At 36.3% G+C, this 11,456-nt stretch overlaps 3 protein-coding genes across 3 annotated transcripts; 2 read left to right on the plus strand and 1 right to left on the minus strand.

The window, feature by feature from the left end:
* Positions 1–223: 223 nt before the first annotated feature.
* On the plus strand, positions 224–2,158 carry LOC107816469 (oxygen-evolving enhancer protein 3-2, chloroplastic-like). Its single transcript, NM_001325976.1, is given in 3 exon segments — positions 224–515; positions 1,623–1,918; positions 2,060–2,158. Coding segments are annotated over 3 exon segments (687 nt in total).
* LOC107816470 (protein DESIGUAL 2) lies at positions 1,655–4,773 on the minus strand. Its single transcript, XM_016642194.2, has 3 exons — positions 4,600–4,773; positions 4,254–4,459; positions 1,655–3,576 (listed from the first exon to the last, which is right to left on the minus strand). Exons 1-3 carry the CDS (start codon positions 4,696–4,698, stop codon positions 3,360–3,362), a joined length of 522 nt encoding a protein of 173 aa, XP_016497680.1. The 5' UTR covers positions 4,699–4,773; the 3' UTR covers positions 1,655–3,359.
* Positions 4,774–7,076: 2,303 nt separating this feature from the next.
* Positions 7,077–11,212, plus strand: LOC107816471 (protein HEAT-STRESS-ASSOCIATED 32-like). Its single transcript, NM_001325977.1, has 5 exons — positions 7,077–7,202; positions 8,461–8,652; positions 8,740–8,950; positions 10,790–11,013; positions 11,102–11,212. Exons 1-5 carry the CDS (start codon positions 7,077–7,079, stop codon positions 11,210–11,212), a joined length of 864 nt encoding a protein of 287 aa, NP_001312906.1.
* The last annotated feature ends 244 nt before the right edge of the window (positions 11,213–11,456 follow it).

The following is an 11,456-nucleotide window of genomic DNA, read 5'->3' on the forward strand; positions in this document are numbered from 1 at the left end:
AGCTGGAAAAAGAACCTGATCCTACATGTCAAGAAGCAAGGCACTGATTGGCTCATGGCATATCCAAAGACAGATAAGGTGATCTTAGTGTATTCACTCTGCATCACAAACACCAGAAATTGCAATATCCACATCATACGTACCACAACATTAACTTATAATCCCCCCCCCCACACTACTTCTATCACCCTTGCCTGAAACAAATTTCAGAAAGTTCACCAAAATGGCTCATGCTATGGCTTCAATGGGTGGCCTAATTGGTTCTTCTCAAACTGTGTTGGATGGTCAGCTCAGTGGCTCAGCCCGTTTGAGCACTGTTAGCACCAGCAGAATTGCCTTGGCTAGACCAGGACTCAGCATTAGAGCCCAACAGGGGTCTGCTGACACTGAAACTAGCCGTAGAGCCGTCATCGGTCTTGTTGCTGCTGGCCTTGCTGGTTCCTTTGCTCAAGCAGCCTTTGCTGCAGCTAAATCAATCAAGATTGGTGGCGCTCCTCCTCCCTCTGGTGGATTACGTAAGTCGTCTCGCTTTTGGTTAAGGTCTTTATTTACCTTTTTCCTTTCTTTCCCAGTGGTGAATCAATTAGAGTCATTGGGTTCTGTTTTTTTTATTGATGTTCCAATTTTTTTCAATTCAAACACGCATATATGTAGTTAAGGGTTTTGTCGAACCTTTTGTGTCTAGTCTAGATCCGCCACTGATTACTGGAGCGACACAATAATAATATCATAATAGATATACTTACAGACAATTAATAGCAAGATTCACATATCCAGGACAGGATGTAAGAGTGACTCTCCAATGTTGCATTTCAATTCATTTAATTTTGCTTAATTTTTCCGTGATTAGAACCTTCACTGGACCAAGGAATAGATTAAGGTTACTAGATCGTGTCATAAAGAGAAATCCTTTGCCAGTGAGCTATGCAAGGGTGTTCAAAGTCTATTTTTAATCAATAACAAGTAATATTTTACCTTATACGTAACATAATTTTTCAGCGAAGAGTGGTCAGTTGACCACCCTTGGGCCAACATAGCTTCGCCCCTGTCCTTATGTGAATTAAAAGAGGGAATTAAGCTTGAGGAAAAAGAACAGGAGGGGCTTCATAGTAAGTAGTCAAAGATTACATTTGACAAGAGTATTCCAATCCTTTTGAAGGGTCTGTAACTTGTCCCTTCTAATTTTTATAATATTTCGTGAGAAGCGATTGTAGAAAAGCTTTCAAACATTAAATTTGAAGCAATAGATTTCATAAGTGATACAAAAGGACACACACTTCCCAAATTTGGAAAATGTGGAAACTAATCAATAAGTGATATTTGAAATCTTGTACTACTCCTAGTTTCTTTTGGATTCAAATTTGAATTAGTACTTTTGCCTTGAAAATCAATCTTTGTGCTTTGCATTTTATGAAGGCCAAATGCAATAAACCAGATGGATCTTTAGAAGTAGTTATGCAGTTGAAATATGATTGGTTTCTCATTTTGGTAAAATAAGATATACAACAAATTCCAACAATTCAGAACTATAAAGAATGGTTACTAGAAATAGAAAAGACAATTTAAGTGTCATATGGCATTTGGAATTTCTGTACTCATGCTGAGGATTTGGATTTTGGCAGCTGGAACTTTGAATTCAGATGAGGCAAGGGACCTTGATTTGCCATTGAAGGAGAGGTTTTACCTTCAACCATTGACTCCAGCTGAGGCAGCCCAGAGAGTTAAGGATTCAGCCAAGGAGATTGTTAGCGTCAAGAATTTCATCGACAAGAAGGCCTGGCCATATGTCCAGAATGACCTTCGTCTCAGAGCAGAATACCTTCGCTATGACCTTAAGACCGTCATCTCTGCTAAGCCAAAAGAAGAGAAGGGAAAACTCCAGGACCTGACTGGAAAGCTCTTGAAGACAATTAGTGATGTAAGTCAAATCTCTACATTCTTGGTTACATGAATGTCTATGTCATAGTATTTCAAAAGTAGTGAAATTATGTGCATAGAAATCCAAAGGGCTGCTTATGTTTTCGCATACTTTTAACAATCTGTTCTTTTCCTTCCTCAGCTGGACCATGCAGCAAAGACCAAGAACAGCCCTGAAGCGGAGAAGTACTATGCTGATACTGTATCTACCTTAAATGATGTTTTGGCCAACCTTGGTTAAAAAAGCTTTTCTGTACTAGTATGTTATTACTTCCTGTAAGTTATCGAATACTTCTTGAATCCAATTGTGAAGAATGATTTTGGAAGAACTGTTTAAAAATCTGAAACAATAAGTGCTTCACCTGAGAGCCTCACCCTAAGTTTTGCTTGTGAATTTTGACTGGGAGTTTCACTTTAATTGAGGTCTGTGAGCAAAAACACACGGTTCCAGCTTACTTGATGTTCAGCCTAAATGTAAAGACTAATCTTTTAGTGGTTTTCCTTACAAATTCTACCTCTGCTATGGAAGTTTCATTAGATCTCCAGTCTCAAGTCCCTACTGCTTGCATAAACAGGAACTACGTGACTAAAACCTAGCTTTCAAGATGTACATATATAGCCGTCCTGCTCACTCAAGTTAAGTACTTGAAGGCTAAGCATAGTATTAGCATGCACAAGGATAGACTAATAACAAGGATGCTAATAGCAGGCAACGAACTACCGTAATTATACACTAGTACTACAATTAGGCCCGAAAACTGTTGCCAAGAACGCATTGAAGATTTAATTATTAAAAGTATGATGGATCTTCTTGATCTACACCAACAATGGTTTTAATGTCTTCTCCGCTTCTGGGAGAAACGACTAAGCTGACATTTGCAGTTTGCCGAGGACATATTATGAACATGAAATCGATGGATCAAGTACGCTGTATAAATTTCATGATGCATTAACTCTTCTAACAAGTATGTCGTGTGGAATCCAGCAACCAGTCAACTTTTAATTTGCTTGCTCTTGATGAACCTGGTGATAGTATTATCTTTGTTTGTCTTCCAGTCACAGATGTTTTACACTAAAAGTTACTATATAAAAATAGATACTATATATCTTAATGTACCCATTTTTATATTTGATCTACCAATCTTAATCCATGTGATTATACTAACAATTAAGAAAAACATAACAAATTCGCAACGAATAATGTAGGAACGATTTCAGCAGTCCAGTAAAAATTACATTAGAGTCAAGAAAAAGTTACAAACAACATAAAATTCAAGAAAATGTTACATGAAATATTAGGAAGTTTAAAAAGGAATATATGGTATCCGGTTATGAAGAATTTTCCATAGATATTCTGCTTTCATTTCTCTAGTATGGAGCACTGGATTAATCTAATTCTCGTTAGTGAAGGCGGCATATTGGAAGAGAGTAATTTGTTTAACTCATGCATGGCTTCCTTGTTGATGATTAAGCTTCTTATCTTCCTGGATAGTTGCAGTAGCAGAGATGTAGTAGGAAACTGAGAAAAGTCCATGGATAAAGCACAATATCCCTCCTATCGACAAGAAACGATGGTGTGATATCCCACAAGATTTTCTCGCCTTCCCGTTTGACATTGTTCCAGCTACCAGCAATGCGAATGCAATGCCCATGATTATCCTAGTTTCAAAAAAAAAAAAAAAAAAAAAAATACAGCTATCGATTATAATAAATAAACAAAGATCAAGATATCATGCATGCATGATTTATGAGCAGAGAGAATTTAGAATTTAAGTTAGCAAATGTGGAGAATCTACTGTCACCATATTACCATAATAGATCTATCATTGCTACCACGAAAAGCGTGGTGGAATGGTTGAGATCTTTCCACTCTGAATTAGAGTTCTCGGGTTTGAACCTCTAAGGAAAAGAGAATGTCCCGGTATCAGCAGTGGCTGAAGCAGGATTTTCGCTAAGGGGTTCAAAAAAGGAAAAAAGTTAAAATATTAAAAGAAACTATGGCTAGTGGGAATTGAACCAACAATCTAAAAAAAGGTTTTGAACTTCCTTGACCACGGAGTTATGCTTTTAGACAGTATCAAGAGGATTCAAAAAATAATATATAGAGGTACAAACCGGATTTTGCCTTAAAATATAATATATAGAGGTACAAATCGGATTTTGCCTTATATGTACGGTGTAATTATCCGGCGAACCCCTAAATCCGCCCCTGATGAGCGTTTTGACCACTCCTCTTAATGGGCCACTCGGGATGTGAATCGGAATTAGTCGGCCTTAAAAGCTTTCGAATATCAGATGGTTAAACAGAAGAAAAGGGAGGAGGATTTGGAAATTACCATTGGAATACAAATGAAGCGAACGCAAGTTTCTTGTTAGAAGAGGCCTTATCTAACTCTTCTTGGGACTGGACGCAAATACAACCAGCAAGCAGATTAGAAATAACTTGTGCCAGAACCAAAAGTACAGTTGCAGCCAATCCCAGCTTAAAAGCTTCATAGCTTGGATCTCTACATTCAAAGATCCACACCTTTAATTCTGAAACCTGTTCCAACAAATCAAGGACTTGCCGTTACTAAACAATATCAAGATTATGTATGTCAATTTCCTCATCTAGATGAAAATTTTACTTATAAATCAATGATTCTTTTTGAGTTGTACATGCATGAATCAAAGAAAATTTACCTTATTTTGCTCTACCTCAGCTTGAATTCCAAGTATACCAGCTGCAACATCCAAAATCACAAGAAGAAGGCAAACAAGAATGCCAATGTTTTTAGCCATCTCTTTAACAATCTAGTTATTGCTTTCAGGTTAGAGAGGCTGATAGTCTTCATAGAAAAACAGGAGACACCCTTATATAAGGAGTTAGTACAAATGTAGAAATTCATGAATACAGAAAAAGATTGAGTCGAACGTGAGAATCTGAATAAAGGAGATGGATGCAAGAAACCTAATAATGCTGTATGATATATGAGTTAAGATTAGCTGGGATTATGGAGAAAAAGTCTTCCTTTGTCTTGAAAGACATCTTTATTCTACTTTAGTTTCTTTTTAGCTCTTTAGATTTATTTGGATTCCTTTCATGGGGAACAAGGAAAGCAGGGTATCCCCAGCAATTTAGACAGCTCTAAAATTTTGTTATTCTCTAATTTGTTAAAGCCATATATAGAGGGTGTTTGGCTAAGCTTATAAGCTGGTCAAACTGGCTTATAAACACCTTTTGGCTTATCTACGTGTTTGGTAAACACTCAAAGTGCTTATAAGCCAAGTGCTTATAAGCTAAAATAAGCTATAAGTCATAAGCCGGTCACCCCCAACTTATGGCTTTCCAACTTATAAGCACTTTTAATTTGACCAACACTTTTACTAGTTTATCCTTAATAATATTTTCTAATTCACAAAATACTTTTCCCAAAATAAATTTCTTAACTTTCTCTTCATTCCATATTCGTTATTAATTCTTTTCTTTACAAAGAAATTTTTAATTTATAATCTTTTGAAAAAGATTCAAGAGCTTATCAGCATTTTTTAATCAAACACATCAACTGCTTATTATCAGCTATTTACAATCAGCTAATCCAAACGGGCTCATATTCACTTGCATGTTACTGCAGCTTTCGTCCAATCTTAATCTTGAGATGGTTTGTATCTTTAAGAAATGTCATTAACCTAAATTTCTATTTATATATAGCAAGTAAATGCGTTCGATCAGTATCAAGAAATGTCATTAACCTAAATTTCTATTTATATATAGCAAGTAATATAATCTGTTCGGATCGGATCATGCATATATAATAAACTCATAAGTATTGATCGCCTCTTTATCAAGAGTGAACTTGCTAGAATAGAAAGAAAGAGAAGAATTTCGAATTAGAGTATGGGCATGCAAAGATATTTCTTTTTGTGCTTTAGATCTGCTTTGAATTAAAAAAAATATTACATATAAATTAAATAAAATGAGTTGAAAAACAAAAACAAAAAAAGACTTAAGCTGATTCCAAGATTTATGATTGATATATAAACTGAAACTGCTACTCCTTTAATTATCAATTTTTTCTGCGTTTGTGTTTACATCTTTCTTTTTATTTCCCCTTATTCATATTACCTAAGACTTGAGTTTTCAAATATTCTAGTTTTGACATTTTCACCATCTCTAAACTAAAATAGTATAGCTCTGCATATATAACTTCTTGGAAGATGAGTAACAATTTTCATAACTAAAAATTATTAGAAAAAAATTTATACATTGGTCAGTATTCACTAGATAGTTTAATTAACTGTAGAAAGAAGCAATAGTTTATTAAGTAAATCATGCATTTCAAAATTCTTTGGAACTAAAATACAAACTCAGGTAACTATTCTAAAAGGTGGACCTTGCAAATGGGATCCCTGTGAAAATCATTAAGGCCCAGCTCATTCTTAGAAAATACTATAATAAAGTTGCATTAGGCTACGAAAAGAGCATCCAATGAATTAAGGATTAACAGTCCATCTCAGGATTTGCTATTTATCTACTTAATTAAAAATAGAAAGTTGTAAAGAGGAAGATAGATTTTCACCATTTACATTATTTTTTCAATATATAAACTCTTACATTTGGGTGATTGTACCAAAATAGAAGGTGATGATTTTTCATTTTTTCTCCAGGAATAAATGTAGTTATAAAGTATGACCTTTGACCCGTTGGATGATTTTGGTCTCAATCAAATATTTATAAAAGAAGAAATTAAACTCTTTTATAAAGAAAAAACTTTAACCAGCAAGATTTAAGTCAAAAACTCTTTTTTCACATTTTCCAGTAAATATAATAATTAAAGTTTATTAAATATCTTATGAAATAAAATAATATTCCTTTTTTACAAACTGGAAAACAAAGGTCACGGAAATATAAAACTGTCCATGTCACAAAATCTAGAAATCATACGTGTCAAAAGGAACAAACTGGAGAACTCTTTTCCGCTATATATATCGCTGTCATAACCGAAAAAGCTAGTGTTGGGTTCTAGAAACCGCTACAACCTTCTTCGAGTTCATAATCGAATAATTAAGCATACAGAAATTGTGAAGGTGTCCTAAACAAATTGATAAATTGTTCTTCTGCGAACTTGCATTTCTCTCCTCTGTGTGTGTGTGTGTGAATTAGGAGGAGCAGGAAAAAGATGGCAGCATACAGGTGGAAGAGTTTCAACGACGAGGAAGAAGATCGTCCGGAGAAACCTCGTCGCTATGGCGTTACTGAAATGAGGGGTCCCCATTATTCCCTGTTCTCTCGAGGCGTCCTTGAGGTACCCTTTTATTTTTTCTTCCACACATTAAAATTGTTTGTGTTTGCAGATTATTGTTCGAAATTGAGCTTAGTTTCGTAATTGTGAAATTTTGAGCCTCATGGAACTGACAATACTGTAGAATTGACTAAGTCGCTTCATTTAAAAGCTTAAGTCATTAGGTCTATGCACGGATTAAACCATACACGTCTAGCTGTTGAAATGTGTGAACCGTCCCATCCAAAAGTATAAGTGTTCGGAGATGTGATTTTTTTTTAGGTTAACAACAACAAGGAATTAATGTGCTTTCTAGTTTTAAAATTGTACTTTAATATGCATATCTATGCTTTGGGAATTCAAAATTCTGGTTGCTGTTAGCTGTAATTGATCTGAGGGTAAAATCCCCAATTGATCTGGGGAAGGGGGTACTAGCAGCAAACATAATCGAATTGAGATAACTAGAATGAAGAACACAAAGTAAGAGAGCGAGAGTGAGAGTGAGAGTGAGAGTGAGAGTGAGAGTGAGAGTGAGAGTGAGAGAGAGAGAGAGAGCGAGAGAGAGAGAGAGAGAGAGCGAGAGAGAGAGAGAGAGAGAGAGAGAGAGAGAGAGAGAGAGAGAGTGGTTGTGGGATTTTAATATTTATTGAAGGTCTGTGTTCTGGATCGTTAAAGTTCTTTCTTGAAATAAAAGTACAATATTCTATCTACTGTAAGAAAGTTTGAAGGGAGAGCAATAATGGAAAATATTAAGTGAGCTGTATAGTGGTTTCTGAGGAACAAATTGATAGCAGAGTGCTTGGTTTTTCGGTCAGGGAAGGTCTGACTTCCTTATATAGAGAAGGAGAGTCGGATCTCTCAAAGTCCGAGTCTAGTTGGAGTGTTTAAAGATAGAGATGTGGGTTTGTTGGGCGAAATCTTGACCAAGTATCTCAGGGATGGTTGAATAGTCCATAGGACTCAACTTTATCCCTTTAGACTCGGTTGCAATTTGTTCATGGATAGGTTGTTAGCCATACACACAGAGGCCGTGGCGTGGGGCTGAGATATTTGCGTCCTAATTTTCGAGTGTAGCACTGCCCGTACACTCGGGAACTTGGTACACTCAAGAACATATGTCCGGTCCTGGAGTATGTTGGTTCAGGGCTGTGGCAAGCACGTGTTGGTTTTGACCACTATACTAGTAATGCTAAAAGAACTCAAAACTGTGTGTTTGACTCTTAGTGTACAAAATTCTATGCTAGTTTATGTTTTGTTGAATTTCTCATTTTTTGGTTTATAGGATGTTTTCGAGTCTGTGGGTCAGTTTGTTGACGGGCTGAAGTTCTGTGGTGGATCTCATACTCTGATGCCAAAGACTTACATCAAAGAAGTGACTGACATGGCACATAAACACAATGTTTATGTTAGCTCTGGTGATTGGGCAGACCAAATGCTTCGCCAAGATCCTTCTGCGATTAAAGAATACATTGAGGTATAAGGAAGTGAACATGGCTCCAGTTTTTCATTTCCAACTGATTTTTGAGTTTTGGCGATAACATGTTACTTGTTAATCTCTTAGGAATGTAAGCGATTGGGGTTCGATACAATTGAGCTTGATGTTGCATCCCTTGGTCTACCTGAGGAGACCCTCTTGAGATATGTGCGGTTGATCAAGAGCGGTGGGCTCAGAGCCAAGCCTCAGTTCTCTGTTAAGTTTAACAAGTCTGATATAGCCTTCACGGGTGACAGAGCTTTTGGGGCTTACGTGATTCCTGCACCTCAAACCACTGGTATGCTAGTGTCTTCCGGTTTATATTTATTTTTGCTATTTTCTTTCTTCCTTCTCTTAGCGAGCGGCACTGTCACTACTGTAAGATCTTCCTATAAATTATTTTCTTGAGACTTTTAAAACTGTCCTCTTTACAAAATAATGTCTAGTGTCATAGATAGATAACAGATGCAACAATAAAACAGAGGTTGCATCAGGATATTTGTTCATCGTTTAAACATTAATTTGTGAAGATCATTTGTTCTAAATGTCCAGACAGATATTATTTTGAAATGTTATTTGTAGACTACTAAGGAAAACCGAGTCAAATCTGCTCCGTTTTTTTTCCGTTGCAGAAAAGAGATCCCTTCCCCTCGCTTTCAAAAATGATGAATATGAAGTGCGGGAGGCTGTGACATTTTTAGTACATTCATACCTCTTTGTGTACAAATGCACCTGAGTCCACATACATAGTACTAGAAGTTGCATATGAACACCTTAAGTCCTTAACGCTAATGAGCCCAGCTAAAGTTGTAAATAGTTAGCTGTATAGCTGCATTTCTGTAACTAGGATTTCTTCATCAATCACTGTATAGCATCTCATGGAATTTTGGACAGTCGTTTTTTAAAATAGGTGCAACCTACGATACGCGGTGTTGAGGTGCCGCCTAATTGATTGACCTTGAGAATTAGAATTATGACATGGCAAATCAATTTGACCAGAAAAGTTGATATTATGGAAGCATTTTCGTTCTAATGGGCCATGGCCTTCGGAGATTTCTCGGTTATCAAAAAAAAAAAAAAAAGATTACTCTGCATGTTGATTCTAGGAAATGTCAAAAATGTCTTCTAAGTTTTAGAGCCTAGCCAACTCTGGTAGTGGCATTTGTCTAATGCGAGTATTAAGTCTTTGTGATTTCCTTCGACCATGTTTCAATTAGAAATTTATGTCATCTTCATTTCTATTAACCTTGGGATTATGAGATGACAGTGTATGTGCTACTAATATTTAGATGCTTCTGTTGTTTAACAGCAAGGAGTTTGTGATCTGCTGCGTAACCTAGAGTGTATTTTGCTATATCACTTCGAGTAATATCATTAATAAATTTTGAGATGGATTATTCAACAGAATAAAAGTTTACTAGATTAACACGACTTCATAGATTTAACTTGGTAAAATTTGCGATAAAAGATTAGCCCAGTTTCAATCAAATTGAGTTCAATGCAGAAACGATATTATCTAGGCTTGTCAGATGGATAATATGTTGAATTGCAAATTTCGTTAAATCAATATGTATCATTTAAGAGCTAATTTTCATGAATCTTATTCGCTAATAGTATGTGAATAATAATTTGATGGATATCCAGAGCTTTTAGGAGTTAAGATGTACAGACTTTGGATGAAGTGTTGACGACAAAGTTAGAACTCCTAGCCTCTAACATCATCTCTTCTATATAATCAGCTTAGGGCTGTAGTTATTGAGCTATTAATCAATTACTGGTGCACTTTTTCTTCTATTTTGTCTATGTGTGGGAATGACACATCTATCTATGTGTTCACAAATGTTCTAAGAGAGACAAAGTGGTTGCTGGAAACCTTCTCTAAATATATTGGATCCCTGATCTTGAATGACCGATTTATGTTTTCATCAAAGGTTGTCTGGCTAGCAGGATGGTGTGTGGCAGTAGTGAAGTTATACAATGCCCAGAACGCAATGGTAGTTAAAGATTGAAAGAAGAGTATATAACACACTCTCCTGCATGAGGCAACTTTTGTAATGTTTGGTGTGCCGTGGAAGTTGAAGACTGAAATGTGTAACAGTTTCTCTTGCATATCTCATGCTGTGTTGTCTCTCTGCAGAGATGGTTGAAGATGTGGATCTTTTGGTCAGAAGGGCAGAGAGATGCTTAGAAGCTGGGGCAGACATCATAATGATCAACGCTGATGATTTATGTAGGCAGGCTGATTCGCTACGGTCAGACATGATTGCAAAGATTGTGGGTCGTCTTGGACTTGAGAAAACTATGTTTGAAGCATCAAATCCTAAAATCTCTGAGTGGTTTATCAAACGTTATGGTCCAAAGGTACTAAGCTTCTCCAAGCAAATCTTCCTCTAAAAACTAGATTACCAAATCTGACGGTTCAAATATTTTAATTTGCTGGTCTTTTCAGGTTAATCTTTTCGTGGATCACTCACAAGTGATGGATCTGGAATGCCTCAGAGGACGCAACCTGGGTCAAAACCACTCATCCCTACTTGGCAGGTCATATTTCCTGCTCTGATCTTGTCGTTTTTGTCGTTTTTCCATAGAGAAAAACGCGCATATTGTGGTACCCATTAATGTAATGCTTTGGTGGTCATCTGTTGAGGTCATGTATAAATGAAAAAAGAATGTATTTCATGTATGTACTGTAATGATTTTGGAGACTTCTCTCTTTGCATGAAGTTCAGCTGCTTGTAAAGATACTCTTTTATGTCTAGTGCCTAATGGACTGAAAGTTGACAAATCTTGAAAGATTGAGGACC

This window comes from Nicotiana tabacum, chromosome 17 (genome assembly GCF_000715075.1).
Source record: "Nicotiana tabacum cultivar K326 chromosome 17, ASM71507v2, whole genome shotgun sequence".
Lineage (NCBI taxonomy): Eukaryota > Viridiplantae > Streptophyta > Magnoliopsida > Solanales > Solanaceae > Nicotiana > Nicotiana tabacum.

What these genes read in the sequence shown, in the direction of transcription:
- LOC107816471 (NM_001325977.1), top strand. Translation starts at nt 7,077, where the DNA reads ATGGCAGCATACAGGTGGAAGAGTTTCAACGACGAGGAAGAAGATCGT. An exon ending in TCTCTCGAGGCGTCCTTGAG is followed by an intron (nt 7,203 to 8,460) that starts GTACCCTTTTAT and finishes TTTGGTTTATAG; the next exon opens with GATGTTTTCGAGTCTGTGGG. An exon ending in CGATTAAAGAATACATTGAG is followed by an intron (nt 8,653 to 8,739) that starts GTATAAGGAAGT and finishes TTAATCTCTTAG; the next exon opens with GAATGTAAGCGATTGGGGTT.
- LOC107816470 (XM_016642194.2), bottom strand. Translation starts at nt 4,698, where the DNA reads ATGGCTAAAAACATTGGCATTCTTGTTTGCCTTCTTCTTGTGATTTTG. An exon ending in CTGAGGTAGAGCAAAATAAG is followed by an intron (nt 4,460 to 4,599) that starts GTAAATTTTCTT and finishes TTGTTGGAACAG; the next exon opens with GTTTCAGAATTAAAGGTGTG. An exon ending in GCTTCATTTGTATTCCAATG is followed by an intron (nt 3,577 to 4,253) that starts GTAATTTCCAAA and finishes TTTTGAAACTAG; the next exon opens with GATAATCATGGGCATTGCAT.